This window comes from Labrus mixtus, chromosome 9, assembly GCF_963584025.1.
Source record: "Labrus mixtus chromosome 9, fLabMix1.1, whole genome shotgun sequence".
In the NCBI taxonomy this organism is placed as follows: Eukaryota; Metazoa; Chordata; class Actinopteri; order Labriformes; family Labridae; genus Labrus; species Labrus mixtus.
The window spans coordinates 30,486,663-30,505,645 of NC_083620.1; the positions used below are offsets into that span (position 1 = coordinate 30,486,663).

The window sequence follows — 18,983 nt, forward strand, 5'->3', positions numbered from 1 at the left end:
CAGAATTGTTTTTTATTGCCAAGTACATTTACACAGGAATGAGTCACAAAGGAAATAAATACTCTGATGAGAGTCTGGGTTATGTGGGGGGGGGGGGGGGGGGGGTGGCAGGGACATTGTTCATCCGGCTGAGGCAGAGGGGAAGAAACTTCTTGTGGGGAGAGGTTTTGGTCTTTTTTTTTATTGCTTCATTGCCGGCTGTTTTACTTCATTACAAGTTGTCGTATTTCATCACAAATTTGTTCATCCGGGCACATTTTTATATATAATGTTTTAAACATACAAGAATAAATACATGAAAAATAAATAAAAATCCAAAGAAAAGGTACGTAGAGAAAAAAGATAATTAAAATAAGATTTATAAAGAAAAAATAATACTAATAATAAAAATAATAATAAAATTAAAATAAAACTAAATAGAATGGGGGAGGGGGGTTGTTCTTTCACTACTCTTAATTTAATATAATTTAATTGACATACCTGTTATTATTCCACTTTATCAGTTTCCTTTATCCATTCACTCCAGTAACACATGAATTCATCTTCTGTTTCTTAGCCCATTTCTTTCATATCTTCCACTGTTAACTTCCATGCATTAATAGACGGGGGTTTATCATCCAGCCTGAGGTTTTGATCTTGATGGACCGCAGCCTCTTACCAGGGGAGAGGGTCTCAAACAGTCTGTGTGCGGGGTGAGAGGGGTCACGCCTCAGGGTCCTGGAGGCGTGCAGGTCGTGGAGAGAGATGGCAGGTTGCAGCCAATCACCTTCTCTGCAGAGCGGATGATACAGCTCTCTTTGGGCTGCAGTACCCATTTAAAACACTAGGTGTGTGAGTCACATATCGCTCCTTTAAGGTAAGTGTTGGACCAAAAACAACAACAACAATCAAGTAAGACAGAATAATGACAAAATGACCACCTGAGGCATCAGAACGTCATCCTGTCAGGTCAGATCTCTGAGTTTCTGATATATGATCTTACTCTCTGTAGTGATGTCACAACCTGAACCTGTCAGGGACAAAAAACACAACTTTGAATGGACGAACGATTCAGACGAACACACACACACACACACACACACACACACACACACACACACACACACACACACACACACACACACACACACACACACACACACACACACACAGGAGGGACTGAATAAACTAATGCAACGTGTATCAAACTTATTTACCATGACCTGGATGACTGAGAACCACACAACTATTAAACCTGTGTGTGTGTGTGTGTGTGTGTGTGTGTGCGTGTGTGTGTGTATCTTCGTGTGTGTGTGTGTGTGTGTCTGTGTGTGTGTGTGTGTGTGTGTGTGCGTGTGTGTATCTTCGTGTGTGTGTATCTTCGTGTTTATGTGTGTGTGTGTGCGTGTGTGTGTATCTTCGTGTGTGTGTGTCTGTGTGTGTGTGTGTGTATCTTCGTGTGTGTGTGTGTGTGTCTGTGTGTGTGTGTGTGTGTGTGTATCTTCGTGTGTGTGTGTGTGCGCGTATGTGTATCTTCGTGTGTGTGTGTGTGTCTGTGTGTGCGTGTGTGTATCTTCGTGTGTGTGTGTGTGTGTGTGTGTGCGTGTGTGTGTATCTTCGTGTGTCTGTGTGTGTGTCTGTGTGTGTGTGTGTATCTTCGTGTGTGTGTGTGTGTGTGCGTGTGTGTGTGTATCTTCGTGTGTGTATCTTCGTGTGTGTGTGTGTGTGTCTGTGTGTGTGTGTGTGTGTGTGCGTGTGTGTGTATCTTCGTGTGTGTGTGTCTGTGTGTGTGCGTGTGTGTGTATCTTCGTGTGTGTGTCTGTGTGTGTGCGTGTGTGTATCTTCGTGTGTGTGTGTGTGTGTGTGTGTGTGTGTGTGTGTGTGTTTGTGTGTGTGTGTGTGTGTGTGTGTATCTTCGTGTGTGTGTGTGTGTGTGTGTGTGTGTGTGTGTGTGTGTGTGTGTGTGTGTGTGTGTGTGTGTGTGTGTGTGTAGTTGAACTCTTCCTGGTTCAGTCTGTTGTTATCTCAGGCTTCACTTGGATTCTTCTCCCGGTTGTTTTTCTCCGGTGTCTCGGTCATGACGTCAGTAAACTAACAGCTGGACGTTAAACCGGCCGGAAGGAGAAACTTGTTGTTAGCAGCAACTCTGAAGTTAGCCGACTGCTAGCTGTAGGAGCCCTGTCGTTAACAGGTAAGGCGGCTGATTATGTTCATAAAACGCTTCTTAGTTATTAGTTTGGTTTTAAATAGGGCGAAATTAATCTGGATTGGCTGTGGCTGCTGTTGTCATCTCTGTTTGTTTGAGTTTGTTGAGTTAGTTTTAACTTTAAAACCGATAAACTTCACTAACTAGCCTAATGTTAGCCTAGCCTTTAGCATGCTAGCAGCCCACGACAAGTCCCGGACTCTACACGCCAGACCTCCTTAGCATATTGATGAATTTAACGGATAACGGCTCACCGGTAACCCAAACCCCTCCTAACACACGACCTTTGTCTTTTTAAGTATTCACTTTAGCCTGATAGTAATTCGGCGTCACAGTGACTCTAAACCAAGCCTTTATAAATGAACTGTAAACTTCACGGAGGTGGCGGAGTTACGTTAGTGTCCGCTGCTCCACCCGCACGACGTGTTTTAAAGGCCTGGTGATTTATTATAATGAAGTCTGTCCTCTTTGAATGTAACGCCGAATTCATCAGAATATCCCATAACACTGTTCTAGTACATTTTACTTGTTGATTTATGTAACTCAGGTATGAGGATGTATAAATAAGCACAAACAGGTGAGTTTGACTGTGTAGTTTGGTGCGCAGTAATCCGCGTAGAGAGGTGAGAAGTATTGAGATACGTTTTTTTCATGGCGGAAATAAACTCAGTGTAATCTTATCTTCAAATGAAATGACTGATCAGTGAAATGTAATAAAATACCTCCAGAGACAAAGTCCTGATCGGTCCAGAACATTGAGACAGTCAAACGGCTGTTAGTTCTAAAACACACCTGAGGACTTTCTTTGGCTCATTATGAGACACCTGAATGTTTCAGCTCTGCCTTCAGGTCCTTTTTGACTTTATTTCATTACAGAAGACAATTAAGGAGACATATTCTGATAAATCCTCTTCCTCAGTGTTTCTGAACATATATGTGTGTAACCTGAGAGTCTACTGACCCACAACATGTGAAATAAACCATCCAGTCCTTTGTTTGTGGTCTGCATAAGTCTTACAACACAGAGAAAAATGCTCTGTTTCTAATGTGCTCTATTTGTGATGTCACAGTGGGATTCTGGGAAAATAAATCCCCTCCCCTCCCCTGGTATCTCCACCCATAGACTCCACCCCCAGACTAGAACTAAACTTTAACGCAGGTCGACCATTTTTATTGTCTCTACAGAGGAGTGATGTTTACTGGGAAAACTCAGGGGGCGGGGCTCATTGCATTTAAAGAGACACACACACCAAAACGGAGCGTTCTGAGAGAGCTGGTTTATACAGGGTCACAAACCTCCTCTGGTGCTTGATTCATGTTATATTTTGACCAAAGCACAGATGTTTCATTTAGACCACAGGGGGACTGTTTGAAAAGGTGGAGGAGGGGACTGTTTGAAAAGGTGGAGGAGGGGGCTGTTTGAAAAGGTGGAGGAGAGGGCTGTTTGAAAAGGTGGAGGAGGGGACTGTTTGAAAAGGTGGAGGAGGAGACTGTTTGAAAAGGTGGAGGAGGGGACTGTTTGAAAAGGTGGAGGAGGGGACTGTTTGAAAAGGTGGAGGAGGGGACTGTTTGAAAAGGTGGAGGAGGGGACTGTTTGAAAAGGTGGAGGAGGGGACTGTTTGAAAAAGTGGAGGCTGTTTGAAAAGGTGGAGGAGGGGACTGTTAGAAAAGGTGGAGGAGGGGACTGTTTGAAAAGGTGGAGGAGGGGACTGTTAGAAAAGGTGGAGGAGGGGGACTGTTTGAAAAGGTGGAGGAGGACTGTTTGAAAAGGTGGAGAGGGGACTGTTTGAAAAGGTGGAGGAGGGGACTGTTTGAAAAGGTGGAGAGGGGACTGTTTGAAAAGGTGGAGGAGAGGACTGTTTGAAAAGGTGGAGGAGGGGACTGTTTGAAAAGGTGAAGGAGAGGACTGTTTGAAAAGGTGGAGGAGGGGACTGTTTGAAAAGGTGAAGGAGAGGACTGTTTGAAAAGGTGGAGGAGGGGACTGTTTGAAAAGGTGGAGGAGGGAACTGTTTGAAAAGGTGGAGGAGGGAACTGTTTGAAAAGGTGGAGGAGAGGGCTGTTTGAAAAGGTGGAGGAGGGGACTGTTTGAAAAGGTGGAGGAGGGGACTGTTTGAAAAGGTGGAGGAGGGGACTGTTTGAAAAGGTGGAGGAGGGGACTGTTTGAAAAGGTGGAGGAGGGGACTGTTTGAAAAAGTGGAGGCTGTTTGAAAAGGTGGAGGAGGGGACTGTTAGAAAAGGTGGAGGAGGGGACTGTTTGAAAAGGTGGAGGAGGGGACTGTTAGAAAAGGTGGAGGAGGGGGACTGTTTGAAAAGGTGGAGGAGGACTGTTTGAAAAGGTGGAGAGGGGACTGTTTGAAAAGGTGGAGGAGGGGACTGTTTGAAAAGGTGGAGGAGGGAACTGTTTCAAAAGGTGGAGGAGGGAACTGTTTCAAAAGGTGGAGGAGGGGACTGTTTGAAAAGGTGAAGGAGAGGACTGTTTGAAAAGGTGAAGGAGAGGACTGTTTGAAAAGGTGGAGGAGGGGGAGGAGGAGTTTTGGACGCCCCTCGGTTTGTCAGATATGAGAGCAGTTATCAGGTCAACAGGTGTTGCAGCGATGGAAGCGGGCAAGAGAAGTGGTTCAGATAGAAGTGATTGTACCCGACCTAAAAAGCCTCTGCATGTTTCTAATAAGCTCCACGAGCAGAAACGTGCTCAAACTAGGATCAATATTGGAGATGCTTTTGAAAAATGGAGAGAGGTTAGAACACAGAAAGGTTTACAGACCCATGCAGAGCTGGATAAACACTGAAGCTTCAGAGTCCACCACATGGTGACCTGTGTGAGCATGGACTCTAGAGAGGAGGGGGGGGGGGACAGCTCTCTATGATGTTTAGAATTTAGACTGCAGTACCCATTTTAAACACTAGGGGCCCAGATGTCAAACTGTGTGTGTGTGTGTGTGTGTGTGTGTGTGTGTGTAGGATGTTTGCGTCCTGCTGCGGCTGGTTGTGTGAGGACTCGGCTGATGAGTCTGAGGTGGTGGAGCGAGGTCATCAGTCCTACACGAACTCGGCCTTCAGCAGTCAGCCGTCTCCTCCTCCTCATGAACACACCTGTAAGGCCTGCGGGGGGCGCTTTGACACACCAGCCAAGAAGGTAACTCCGCCCCCAGGCTTCATAGACCAATCATGTTTTAGCCCTGGATGTTGTTCTTCACCCGTCTGTCTGTCTGTCAGCATGTGTGTGTGGACTGTAAGAAGAACTACTGCAGCCGCTGCTCCGCCCAGCTGGAGCCCCGGCCCCGCCTCTGTCACACCTGCCAGCGTTTCTACGGCAACCTGCTGGAACGGGCAGGGCTTATGAAGCTAAAAGTGAAGGAGCTCAGGGACTACCTGCACCTGCACGAGGTCTCCACCCACCTGTGCAGAGAGAAGGTGAGTGATGATGTCACTGTCACACACCCCCCCCCCCCCCCCCCCCCCACATGTTGACTCTGTGTTTGTTGTCGTTCAGGAGGAGCTGGTGGAGCTGGTCCTCAGTCAGCAGTCTTCACCCTCCAGCGAGTCCACCCCTGACATCCCCGACACCCACCCTCCCGCTGTGACTCCTGAACCCACCAACCTGACCCCTGACATCTCCACCTCGACTCCGGACCCCCCTACACCAACACCCAATCCTAACCCCCCTACTGCACAACCTGATGCCCCACCCACAGAGACGGCTCCTGCTGATGCAGACATTGAAGACGAAGACCAGGTAAACTGTGTGTGTGTGTGTGTGTGTGTGTGTGTGTGTGTCAGCTGCTCTGTGTATGTGTATGTGTGTGTGTGTGTGTGTGTGTGTGTGTGTGTGTGTGTGTGTGTGTGTCAGCAGCTCTGTGTGTGTGTCAGCAGCTCTGTGTGTGTGTCAGCTGCTCTGTGTGTGTGTGTGTGTGTCAGCAGCTCTGTGTGTGTCTGTGTGTGTGTGTGTGTGTGTGTGTGTGTGTGTGTGTGTGTCAGCAGCTCTGTGTGTGTGTGTGTGTGTCAGCTGCTCTGTGTGTGTGTGTGTGTGTGTCAGCAGCTCTGTGTGTGTCTGTGTGTGTCAGCAGCTCTGTGTGTGTGTGTGTGTGTGTGTGTGTGTGTCAGCAGCTCTGTGTGTGTGTGTCAGCAGTTCTGTGTGTGTGTGTGTGTGTGTGTGTGTGTGTCAGCAGCTCTGTGTGTGTGTGTGTGTCAGCAGCTCTGTGTGTGTGTGTGTGTGTGTGTGTGTCAGCAGCTCTGTGTGTCTGTGTGTGTCAGCAGCTCTGTGTGTGTGTGTGTGTGTGTGTGTGTGTGTGTCAGCAGCTCTGTGTGTGTGTGTCAGCAGTTCTGTGTGTGTGTGTGTGTGTGTGTGTGTGTGTGTGTCAGCAGCTCTGTGTGTGTGTGTGTCAGCAGCTCTGTGTGTGTGTGTGTGTGTGTGTGTGTGTGTCAGCAGCTCTGTGTGTGTGTGTGTGTCAGCAGCTCTGTGTGTGTGTGTGTGTGTGTGTGTGTGTGTGTGTGTGTGTGTGTGTGTGTGTGTGTGTGTGTGTGTGTGTGTGTGTGTGTGTGTGTGTGTGTGTGTGTGTGTGTGTGTGTGTGTGTGTGTGTGTGTGTGTCAGCAGCTCTGTGTGTGTGTGTGTGTGTCAGCAGCTCTGTGTGTGTGTGTGTGTGTGTGTGTGTCAGCAGCTCTGTGTGTGTCACTACATGCTGTGTCCACAGGGGGGCGCCAAAGTCCTCACAGCTGTTTGATATAAACATGATTTTTACCTTAATGTGGACCTTATCAAACCTTCTGTCTGGTTCAGATCTGGGACCCCGAGGAGCCCCCGGTTTCAGGGCGCAGGGCGTCTCTGTCAGACCTGAGCTGTCTGGAAGACATCGAGGCTCTCAGCGTCCGACAGCTGAAGGAAATCCTCGCCAGGAACTTTGTCAACTACAAAGGCTGCTGTGAGAAGTGGGAGCTGATGGAGAGAGTCAGGAGGCTGTACCAGGACCAGCAGAACCTGCTAGGTGAGTATCAGGACCAGACAGAGCCTAAGAAGACCAGATAGAGCCTAACAGGACCAGATAGAGCCTAACAGGACCAGAGCCTAACAGGACCAGATAGAGCCTAACAGGACCAGAGCCTAACAGGACCAGAGCCTAACAGGACCAGACAAAGCCTAACAGGACCAGATAGAGCCTAACAGGACCAGATAGAGCCTAACATCTCATGCTGTATGGTCATGTGTCCTGAATGAGGCCGTGACACGATGTCCCAGATTCTACATCCTGGTTCACGATGTTGTTGTTTGTCTTTCAGCTGCCAACGTGGCGAACGCTTCAGGTGAGTTTCCTTTTTCTGACAAAAAAAACATAATTCTGAGAACATCTCGTGAGTTTCTTAGTGAACCTGAACATTTGACAATAATGTTTAATGAACTGGTATAATGATAATAATCAGTTGCCATGGTAACTTGTTAACTCTAACCCTAACCCGCTGTTCATCATGATCATAATTTTGTCCCTCCCGGGGTCCCGTACCTCCCTGTGTCCCCCCCCTGCAGAGTCGGGTGAAGGGACAGCAGCGTCGGGTCTGGAGGAGAACCTCTGTAAGATCTGCATGGACTCTCCCATCGACTGCGTCCTGCTGGAGTGTGGTCACATGATCACCTGCACCAAGTGCGGCAAGAGGATGAGCGAGTGTCCGATCTGCCGTCAGTACGTCGTCCGAGCCGTCCACGTCTTCCGCTCCTGACGCTCCAGGTAAACCACGCCCGGTTAACCTGCAGGACTGGTCTGATCCCAGTTCAACCCAAACCCGCTCCTGATCCGGTTCAGTCCCAGTGTCACGCTCCGTTTAGTCAGGAGGGGGCGTCGACAAACGTGCGATGAGTGGTGATCAGTGATTTATATTCAGTAGTGAATGTTTTAAATAATGAATGGTTTGTTGATTAGTTCAGTTACACGTAACATTGATAGAAACTGTCGTCTGCGTCCTCCATGTTGGATATGTCGTAAACTAAACATGGTGACCGCCTCCTGAAAGTTTCTAGAAGTTTGAGGAGTGCTTCTGTAAAAAGAGCTCCAGAGAAATGATTCAAGATTTAATCACACTGACCCTCTTCCTCCTCTTCTTCCTCTTCCTCCTCTCTTCCTCTCTCTCTCCTCCTCTCTTCCTCTCTCTCTCCTCCTCTCTTCCTCTTCCTCTCTCTTTCCTCCTCTCTTCCTCTCTCTCTCCTCTTCCTCTCTCTCCTCTTCCTCTTCCTCTCTCTCCTCCTCTCTTCCTCTCTCTCTCCTCTTCCTCTCTCTCCTCCTCTCTTCCTCTCTCTCTCCTCCTCCTCTCTCTCCTCCTCCCTTCCTCTCTCTCTCCTCTTCCTCTCTCTCCTCCTCTCTTCCTCTTCCTCTCTCTCTCCTCCTCTCTTCCTCTCTCTCTCCTCTTCCTCTCTCTCCTCTTCCTCTTCCTCTCTCTCCTCCTCTCTTCCTCTCTCTCCTCTTCCTCTTCCTCTCTCTCTCTTCCTCCTCCTCTCTCCTCTTTCTCCTCCTCTCTCCTCCTCCTCTCTCTCTCCTCTTCCTCCTCTCTCTCTCCTCTTCCTCCTCCTCTCTCCTCTTCCTCCTCCTCTTTCTCCTCTTCCTCCTCTCTCTGTCCTCTTCCTCCTCCTCTCTCCTCTTTCTCCTCTTCCTCCTCTCTCTGTCCTCTTCCTCCTCCTCTCTCCTCTTCCTCCTCTCTCTCCTCTCTCCTCTTCCTCCTCCTCTCTCCTCCTCTCTCTCTCCTCTTCCTCCTCTCTCTCTCCTCTTCCTCCTCTCTCCTCTTCCTCCTCCTCTCTCCTCCTCTCTCTCTCCTCTTCCTCCTCTCTCTCTCCTCCTCTCTCCTCTCTCTCCTCTCTCCTCTTCCTCCTCCTCTCTCCTCCTCTCTCTCTCCTCTTCCTCCTCTCTCTCTCCTCTTCCTCCTCCTCTTCCTCCTCCTCTCTCTCTCCTCTCTCCTCTTCCTCCTCTCTCTCTCCTCTTCCTCCTCTCTCTCCTCTTCCTCCTCCTCTCTCCTCTTCCTCCTCTCTCTCCTCTTCCTCCTCCTCTCTCTCCTCTTCCTCCTCTCTCTCTCCTCTTCCTCCTCCTCTCTCTCCTCTTCCTCCTCTCTCTCTCCTCTTCCTCCTCCCCTCTCTCTCCTCTTCCTCCTCCTCTCTCTCCTCTTCCTCCTCCTCTCTCCTCTTCCTCCTCCTCTCTCCTCTTCCTCCTCTCTCTCTCCTCTTCCTCCTCCTCTCTCCTCTTCCTCCTCCTCTCTCTCTCCTCTCTCCTCTTCCTCCTCTCTCTCTCCTCTTCCTCCTCTCTCTCCTCTTCCTCCTCCTCTCTCCTCTTCCTCCTCTCTCTCCTCTTCCTCCTCCTCTCTCTCCTCTTCCTCCTCTCTCTCTCCTCTTCCTCCTCCTCTCTCTCCTCTTCCTCCTCTCTCTCTCCTCTTCCTCCTCCTCTCTCTCTCCTCTTCCTCCTCCTCTCTCTCCTCTTCCTCCTCCTCTCTCTCCTCTTCCTCCTCCTCTCTCCTCTTCCTCCTCTCTCTCTCCTCTTCCTCCTCCTCCTCTCTCTTTTTAGGACCGACTCTCTCCCACCAATAAATGGAAATCCTCGTGAAGGGACCTTCTACAGCAACTCAACATGTTTATATTTTGTTTAGTGTGAAGAATATAAGAAGTGACCTTAGTGACCTTCAGAGCTGCTGTCTGACCTTCAGAGCTGCTGTCTGACCTTCAGTCTGCAGAGCTGCTGTCTGACCTTCAGAGCTGCTGTCTGACCTTCAGTCTGCAGAGCTGCTGTCTGACCTTCAGAGCTGCAGTCTGACCTTCAGACTGCAGAGCTGCTGTCTGACCTTCAGAGCTGCTGTCTGACCTTCAGTCTGCAGAGCTGCTGTCTGACCTTCAGTCTGCAGAGCTGCTGTCTGACCTTCAGTCTGCAGAGCTGCTGTCTGACCTTCAGTCTGCAGAGCTGCTGTCTGACCTTCAGCGCTGCTGTCTGACCTTCAGAGCTGCTGTCTGACCTTCAGTCTGCAGAGCTGCTGTCTGACCTTCAGAGCTGCTGTCTGACCTTCAGACTGCAGAGCTGCTGTCTGACCTTCAGACTGCAGAGCTGCTGTCTGACCTTCAGTCTGCAGAGCTGCTGTCTGACCTTCAGTCTGCAGGTGTACACACCTTCTCTCAGTCCACAACTTTAAACTCATTGCCGGGGAATCGTCTGTGCCTTCAGCAGCTCGTCGTCTGTCCTTTACCTTCTGTCCTGCTCAGCATGAAGACGTTCAGAAAGGGAATCCTGAATCTCCCACAGGTTTGAGGACCCAGAAGAGACTCCAGAGAGAATCACGGGTCCTCTCTGAACGCCATCATGTCGCCTTTAACTGATCTCAAAGCCCAGCACACACAAACAGCCTCACTTTGTTTACACTGTAAAAAAAACAACACATTTAAAATGTAAAACCAGAGGAGCTGTGAGTGGGCGCTTACAGGGCATTATGTCCTCTCCAATATGAAAGTCCCCTCTCTCAGATTTTAGCCTGATCTTTGTTTACGAGTCATTTCAGTGAAATAAAACCCAAACTGATCAGCAGCCAATCAGAGTGCAGGAGAGGTGGTGCATTCACTGAACTACAGAGCACCAGCATCTTCACAAAGCTGCCTTCTGATCAGAGATCTGAACCTCGAGCCCCGCCCCCTGGCTCGCCTGATTGGTGCTACACCTGTCAGTCACACTTTACCTTCAGTCGGGCAGGTGAGCGTCCTGCAGGAGAAGTATGGTGATAGTTCTTAACAGGTCAGATCTCTGAATGCTGCTGATTCAACTTCAGTTCACAGTTCAGTAAAAAGAAAAGAAAAAAACGAGCTTCCTGTTTTCTGTTCTTTTCTTCAGGACTCATCGACTCCGGCTCCAAGTTTACAAGTTATCCAGAAATTCATAAAGTACTCTTCGATTCTATACAGTTTGACTTTAGAATGATAAATATAAAAAGGGAACACATTCAGTCCTCTTAATACATTTTCATAAAAAACAAGAAAACAACTTTTTTCAAGGAAATGAATATTTGGTCCGTAAACAGTTGAAGGACTGCAGCGTTATTGTTAGTGGTGATAAATATGACAATTATTTTTTCCGTTTTATTGTTTACTCTAAAAATGTAAAAACTGATAGTCTGAGGTGATGACTCTTTTGAATGATTCGCCACAGATCAAAGCCCAAAGATCCTTTATTTTTTTACTGTAATTATGTGAACACAGCAAGCAGGAACCAAACATGGGTGAGGTCGTTTTTGGCCTTTTATCTTAAAGTTGAATGTTTCAAAATGGTCACGCTACTTTTGTGTTGATATATTAAGAAAGTGCTGATCATCACATCCAGTGCCTCACCAAACAACCCCCTCTCCCCACACAGATGGTTCTTCTTGTTGCTAAGCTAAGCTAATATTAAAAACTGTGAGCTAACATGGACCCTGAGCTGAAGTGTCCCTCCGCTTTATTTTTGTAAGAAATTGACTATTTTTCAGGACAATGGGGGGATTATTCTGTAGGTCAGATTGTACTGTTTGTTTGGGTTTTTAGGGTTTATGAAGATTTATACTAATTTTGGAAGCAATAAAAGATTCCTGCAAGGACCGAGAAACTTTGACACTGCCCTTCACACTAAAATACCTTCCCAAATTCCCTTTAATTCCATTTTTCTTGAGGTCTTGAAATGGGTTCTGCACACTCAGGATTGAGTTTGAAAGCACTTTTAGGGTTGCAGAACATGCAATGGGACGGCTTTCTGTATTGGACCTTTACTTGGACTTTGGACTGTCATTTCAAACCTTAAACTTCAGAGGCTCCAGGAGGCTTCCCTGGGGGACCCCACGTGTCATTAAACACAAAGATAAAGATGATGTTTGAATCTTAACCAGCAGACCAGCTGTTCATTGGTGTAACTCTTTGGTTTGAAGTTGCCGTTGTGTCTTGTTTAAACTCTTAAATGCACTAATCTGTTGATGGTGAAATGTTTTAACGTCTGCCTTAGATGTTTTGTTTTTTGTTTTTGTCGAAAAAGAAGAATTTGTTTTTCGTAAGAGATTTTGTTCTTCTGTTTTTGTTAAGTTTTATGTTTTGGAGATCATCTAGGTTGATGTGTTGTTTTTGATTGTGATGAAACATTTTATTGTTAATTGTTGCTTTTCAGTCATTTATGGGGATCTCGATGGCTCGGCCATTCTATGTGAACTTAAACTTTGATTTCTCTTCGACAGTGTAAGGCCGTCATGTCGTTACCACAGCCGTGTGATGGTCTTTAAAGACCTCACTCATACTGGAGAGAAGCACATGATGCTGCTCTTTTACCACGGACGGTTTATAAGAATTGGACGTAGCCAATGTGGGAAGTCGCCACATTAATTATGTTTGCGGGGATGGGGAGGAGCCAGAAGTGACGATATTAGCAAACAGTGTGGCTACCTGTTGCTGCTAACTCCTCCCCCTCTTTATGTTCTCTGTGACTAAACGGGACCATAATTGGCTGTTTTGAAGAACACTTGGAACTAGAGATCGGGACCATAGACTTGTTTACTGAGGGAATAAATCAACTGACAAGTAGGACCATTTTATCAAAACCAGGGGAGTCTCCCCCTGCTGGCCAATAGTAAGAATGCAGGTTTAAGGCACTTCTAAACTGCCTTGATTCTTGAAACAGAAAGGCTACGTCCACTGATACCGTCTATGAGTGAGACCAACACTGCTGAAAGCTAACGTGCTAGCATCCTGACGCATGTTTCTTGAGTCCAGTAGACCTGACGTTAAGTTTTTAGACGTCTCACTTGTGTTTCAAGTCATTATTACCACCTCTCAAAAGTCTCAGATTGCGTGATATCTCAGAGAGACATTTACATCTCGTTTAAAAGTCCATCAGAGAAGATCAAATTTGTGCATCAAGATTTCGAATTTTACGTCTGACCTGTGAAAGAGGTCCAGACCCACAGGTTGAGAACCACTTCTCTGGTCTCTTTTAGAAACACTGAATGTTCAGCTCTGTTTAAACTCCTCATTTTAATCACAGACACTTTGGGATGCTTTCATGCATCACTTGAATCTTTTTATATTGAGAAAATATAGTTTTCTGAGTGAACTCTGCTGAATAACTTTGTAATAAAAACCTTTTTCTGTCATTTTTCCGATCGTTCTGTTCATTATTTTAACACACTCTCCGAACATGGCTTTATTAAACCGTAAACAAAAAACATTATTTAAGAATCGCCTAGGTTAGTGGTTACTCTGTTGTATACAAGTGGTAACCTCTGGTGTTAAAACTGCAGTTCCTGGAGTGTCCACTAGAGGCTGGCTGCAGAAGCACAGGAAGTCACATACACACCCATTCTAAAAAGCCTGTTTTTACAGCAGAGATTAACATGTTTACAGCCTGGTTCAAAAAACCAAATAGGTGTGATTAGCTCATGTCTCGATGGACACACACTGTACGGGGGGGTGAATGTTTTGATGACTCATCAGTTTTGATTTGATGAAGGATAAGAGTTATTCACAATAAGGTGTGTAGCTGACCTGATTGACAGGTGGGCGCGGTGTAACGGTTTGTCAGGAGGTTTAAAACCTGCCTCAGCTCCAGCTCTCAGCCTGTCGTTAGGTTGACTGAAAGTTAGACTGAGACAGCATTTCCAGCATGGAGACCGCCATCGATGGGACTCCAGCGCCCCCTGCAGGAACAGACGGGGGGCGTCACTCAGGCTTCAACCAGTGGGCGCGCACTGTAGCTGTTCCCTCTCAACGTTCTTGAAGCCAAAATACGCCCCTTACTTCCATCTTGCGATTTTGACGTAATTTGGAGCCAGAGTCTGCGCAGTAGGGTCCGGGGGGAGGAGCCCTGGTAACACGCCCCGCCCACTTAGCGTACTGCCCTGATGACTTACGCAGCCCAGCTACGCCGAAAGCGCTCCGCCGGTCTACGACGAAGAAATGTGTAAGTACAACAAACCACCGTATTCAAAGTCTAATATTTAAACACACTGTTTTAAAAAATCTATTTTGATCATTATTGAAAATACGTGGGCTGCTGGGTCCTCTGTTTTTAACAAAATCGTTCTATATTTAAGCTATATTTAAGCTAGGTTAGCACCACAGACCGTGGGCTACAGGTGGTAAGATATGTTCTATTTTGTTAGAAACTGATAGTCTGTAATGTGATTCAAGTCTGCTTTTCTAATATATTTAAGTGACCAGTAAATCAATTGTTTTTTTATTTTCATTTAGGCAAAGAAGAGATAAAAGCAGCTGGTCTGACATCTTCCAGAGGTGAAGTGTAAGTTAAAATCATCTGTTAAAAGTTTATATCCTGTGATTGTTTTTTAAGTTTCATAAGAGGATTGTAAAAACAAGCTATTGTTAACAATACAGTCTTCTAAAATAAAAATCACACTGAGTCACACACCAGCTAAATGTTAAATAGAAAGGTGATGTTGTCTTTTCCATTTTACAATCAACAGAAACTAAAAATGACTCATTTCAACCTTCATCTGCACACCTGTTACAGAGGTCAGGCTGGGGTCACAGTTTGAAGGAACCTCCTCCTTTTTTGACCTGTGTCAGATGCCCTGCTCATCCACTGTGGTAGAAATGACCTTACACCAGCAGCTCTCCCAGATGAAGAGTCCTCTCTGCCATCACCCAGAGGAGCTGATCAACGTCTGCACAACTGAAGAAGGTGGACAGAGTCTGGAGCTTTGTAACAGTGAACAGTGAGAAGGTGGACAGAGTCTGGAGCTTTGTGACAGTGAACAGTGAACAGTGAGAAGGTGGACAGAGTCTGGTGCTTTGTTACAGTGAACAGTGAGAAGGTGGACAGAGTCTGGAGCTTTGTTACAGTGAACAGTGAGAAGGTGGACAGAGTCTGGAGCTTTGTTACAGTGAACAGTGAGAAGGTGGACAGAGTCTGGAGCTTTGTTACAGTGAACAGTGAGAAGGTGGACAGAGTCTGGAGCTTTGTGACAGTGAACAGTGAGAAGGTGGACAGAGTCTGGAGCTTTGTGACAGTGAACAGTGAGAAGGTGGACAGAGTCTGGAGCTTTGTGACAGTGAACAGTGAGAAGGTGGACAGAGTCTGGAGCTTTGTTACAGTGAACAGTGAGAAGGTGGACAGAGTCTGGTGCTTTGTTACAGTGAACAGTGAGAAGGTGGACAGAGTCTGGAGCTTTGTTACAGTGAACAGTGAGAAGGTGGACAGAGTCTGGAGCTTTGTGACAGTGAACAGTGAGAAGGTGGACAGAGTCTGGAGCTTTGTGACAGTGAACAGTGAGAAGGTGGACAGAGTCTGGAGCTTTGTGACAGTGAACAGTGAGAAGGTGGACAGAGTCTGGAGCTTTGTTACAGTGAACAGTGAGAAGGTGGACAGAGTCTGGTGCTTTGTTACAGTGAACAGTGAGAAGGTGGACAGAGTCTGGAGCTTTGTTACAGTGAACAGTGAGAAGGTGGACAGAGTCTGGAGCTTTGTGACAGTGAACAGTGAGAAGGTGGACAGAGTCTGGAGCTTTGTTACAGTGAACAGTGAGAAGGTGGACAGAGTCTGGAGCTTTGTTACAGTGAACAGTGAGAAGGTGGACAGAGTCTGGAGCTTTGTGACAGTGAACAGTGAGAAGGTGGACAGAGTCTGGAGCTTTGTTACAGTGAACAGTGAGAAGGTGGACAGAGTCTGGTGCTTTGTTACAGTGAACAGTGAGAAGGTGGACAGAGTCTGGTGCTTTGTTACACTGAACAGTGAACAGTGAGAAGGTGGACAGAGTCTGGAGCTTTGTGACAGTGAACAGTGAGAAGGTGGACAGAGTCTGGTGCTGTGTTACAGTGAACAGTAAGAAGGTGGACAGAGTCTGGAGCTTTGTTACAGTGAACAGTGAGAAGGTGGACAGAGTCTGGTGCTTTGTTACAGTGAACAGTGAGAAGGTGGACAGAGTCTGGAGCTTTGTTACAGTGAGAAGGTGGACAGAGTCTGGAGCTTTGCTACAGTGAGAAGGTGGACAGAGTCTGGAGCTTTGTTACAGTGAGAAGGTGGACAGAGTCTGGTGCTTTGTTACAGTGAACAGTGAGAAGGTGGACAGAGTCTGGTGCTTTGTTACAGTGAACAGTGAGAAGGTGGACAGAGTCTGGTGCTTTGTGACAGTGAACAGTGAGAAGGTGGACAGAGTCTGGTGCTTTGTGACAGTGAACAGTGAACAGTGAGAAGGTGGACAGAGTCTGGAGCTTTGTTACAGTGAACAGTGAGAAGGTGGACAGAGTCTGGAGCTTTGTTACAGTGAACAGTGAGAAGGTGGACAGAGTCTGGAGCTTTGTGACAGTGAACAGTGAGAAGGTGGACAGAGTCTGGTGCTTTGTTACAGTGAACAGTGAGAAGGTGGACAGAGTCTGGTGCTTTGTTACAGTGAACAGTGAGAAGGTGGACAGAGTCTGGAGCTTTGTGACAGTGAACAGTGAGAAGGTGGACAGAGTCTGGTGCTTTGTTACACTGAACAGTGAACAGTGAGAAGGTGGACAGAGTCTGGTGCTTTGTTACAGTGAACAGTGAGAAGGTGGACAGAGTCTGGAGCTTTGTTACAGTGAACAGTGAACAGTGAGAAGGTGGACAGAGTCTGGAGCTTTGTGACAGTGAACAGTGAGAAGGTGGACAGAGTCTTGTGCTTTGTTACAGTGAACAGTGAGAAGGTGGACAGAGTCTGGTGCTTTGTAACAGTGAACAGTGAGAAGGTGGACAGAGTCTGGAGCTTTGTGACAGTGAACAGTGAGAAGGTGGACAGAGTCTGGTGCTTTGTTACAGTGAACAGTGAGAAGGTGGACAGAGTCTGGAGCTTTGTTACAGTGAACAGTGAGAAGGTGGACAGAGTCTGGTGCTTTGTTACAGTGAACAGTGAGAAGGTGGACAGAGTCTGGAGCTTTGTTACAGTGAACAGTGAGAAGGTGGACAGAGTCTGGTGCTTTGTTACAGTGAACAGTGAACAGTGAGAAGGTGGACAGAGTCTGGAGCTTTGTGACAGTGAACAGTGAGAAGGTGGACAGAGTCTTGTGCTTTGTTACAGTAAACAGTGAGAAGGTGGACAGAGTCTGGTGCTTTGTAACAGTGAACAGTGAGAAGGTGGACAGAGTCTGGAGCTTTGTGACAGTGAACAGTGAGAAGGTGGACAGAGTCTGGAGCTTTGTGACAGTGAACAGTGAGAAGGTGGACAGAGTCTGGTGCTTTGTTACAGTGAACAGTGAGAAGGTGGACAGAGTCTGGAGCTTTGTTACAGTGAACAGTGAGAAGGTGGACAGAGTCTGGTGCTTTGTTACAGTGAACAGTGAGAAGGTGGACAGAGTCTGGAGCTTTGTTACAGTGAACAGTGAGAAGGTGGACAGAGTCTGGTGCTTTGTTACAGTGAACAGTGAGAAGGTGGACAGAGTCTGGAGCTTTGTTACAGTGAACAGTGAGAAGGTGGACAGAGTCTGGAGCTTTGTTACAGTGAACAATGAGAAGGTGGACAGAGTCTGGAGCTTTGTTACAGTGAACAGTGAGAAGGTGGACAGAGTCTGGTGCTTTGTTACAGTGAACAGTGAGAAGGTGGACAGAGTCTGGTGCTTTGTTACACTGAACAGTGAACAGTGAGAAGGTGGACAGAGTCTGGAGCTTTGTTACAGTGAACAGTGAGAAGGTGGACAGAGTCTGGTGCTTTGTTACAGTGAACAGTGAGAAGGTGGACAGAGTCTGGAGCTTTGTGACAGTGAACAGTGAGAAGGTGGACAGAGTCTGGAGCTTTGTTACAGTGAACAGTGAGAAGGTGGACAGAGTCTGGTGCTTTGTTACAGTGAACAGTGAGAAGGTGGACAGAGTCTGGAGCTTTGTTACACTGAACAGTGAACAGTGAGAAGGTGGACAGAGTCTGGAGCTTTGTGACAGTGAACAGTGAGAAGGTGGACAGAGTCTGGAGCTGTGTTACAGTGAACAGTAAGAAGGTGGACAGAGTCTGGAGCTTTGTTACAGTGAACAGTGAGAAGGTGGACAGAGTCTGGAGCTTTGTTACAGTGAACAGTGAGAAGGTGGACAGAGTCTGGTGCTTTGTTACAGTGAACAGTGAGAAGGTGGACAGAGTCTGGTGCTTTGTTACAGTGAACAGTGAGAAGGTGGACAGAGTCTGGAGCTTTGTTACAGTGAGAAGGTGGACAGAGTCTGGAGCTTTGTTACAGTGAGAAGGTGGACAGAGTCTGGAGCTTTGTTACAGTGAGAAGGTGGACAGAGTCTGGAGCTTTGTTACAGTGAACAGTGAGAAGGTGGACAGAGTCTGGTGCTTTGTTACAGTGAACAGTGAGAAGGTGGACAGAGTCTGGTGCTTTGTTACAGTGAACAGTGAGAAGGTGGACAGAGTCTGGTGCTTTGTGACAGTGAACAGTGAGAAGGTGGACAGAGTCTGGTGCTTTGTGACAGTGAACAGTGAACAGTGAGAAGGTGGACAGAGTCTGGAGCTTTGTTACAGTGAACAGTGAGAAGGTGGACAGAGTCTGGAGCTTTGTTACAGTGAACAGTGAGAAGGTGGACAGAGTCTGGAGCTTTGTGACAGTGAACAGTGAGAAGGTGGACAGAGTCTGGTGCTTTGTTACAGTGAACAGTGAGAAGGTGGACAGAGTCTGGTGCTTTGTTACAGTGAACAGTGAGAAGGTGGACAGAGTCTGGTGCTTTGTTACACTGAACAGTGAACAGTGAGAAGGTGGACAGAGTCTGGTGCTTTGTTACAGTGAACAGTGAGAAGGTGGACAGAGTCTGGAGCTTTGTGACAGTGAACAGTGAGAAGGTGGACAGAGTCTTGTGCTTTGTTACAGTGAACAGT

General features: G+C 47.1%; 1 protein-coding gene across 1 annotated transcript; it reads left to right on the forward strand.

Annotated features, from left to right (window-relative positions):
* The first annotated feature begins 1,866 nt into the window (after nt 1-1,866).
* On the forward strand, nt 1,867-9,857 carry rffl (ring finger and FYVE-like domain containing E3 ubiquitin protein ligase). Its single transcript, XM_061047364.1, has 8 exons — nt 1,867-2,170; nt 5,147-5,321; nt 5,402-5,599; nt 5,679-5,921; nt 6,964-7,168; nt 7,461-7,484; nt 7,705-7,903; nt 9,719-9,857. The coding sequence occupies exons 2-7, from the start codon at nt 5,148-5,150 to the stop codon at nt 7,893-7,895; spliced, it is 1,035 nt and encodes a 344-aa protein (XP_060903347.1). The 5' UTR covers nt 1,867-2,170; nt 5,147; the 3' UTR covers nt 7,896-7,903; nt 9,719-9,857.
* The last annotated feature ends 9,126 nt before the right edge of the window (nt 9,858-18,983 follow it).

Excerpts from the sequence above, each read along its gene's own strand:
- rffl (XM_061047364.1), top strand. The coding sequence starts at position 5,148 with ATGTTTGCGTCCTGCTGCGGCTGGTTGTGTGAGGACTCGGCTGATGAG. Across the intron at positions 5,600-5,678 it reads CCCACCTGTGCAGAGAGAAG|GAGGAGCTGGTGGAGCTGGT; the intron begins GTGAGTGATGAT and ends GTTGTCGTTCAG. Across the intron at positions 7,169-7,460 it reads GGACCAGCAGAACCTGCTAG|CTGCCAACGTGGCGAACGCT; the intron begins GTGAGTATCAGG and ends TTTGTCTTTCAG.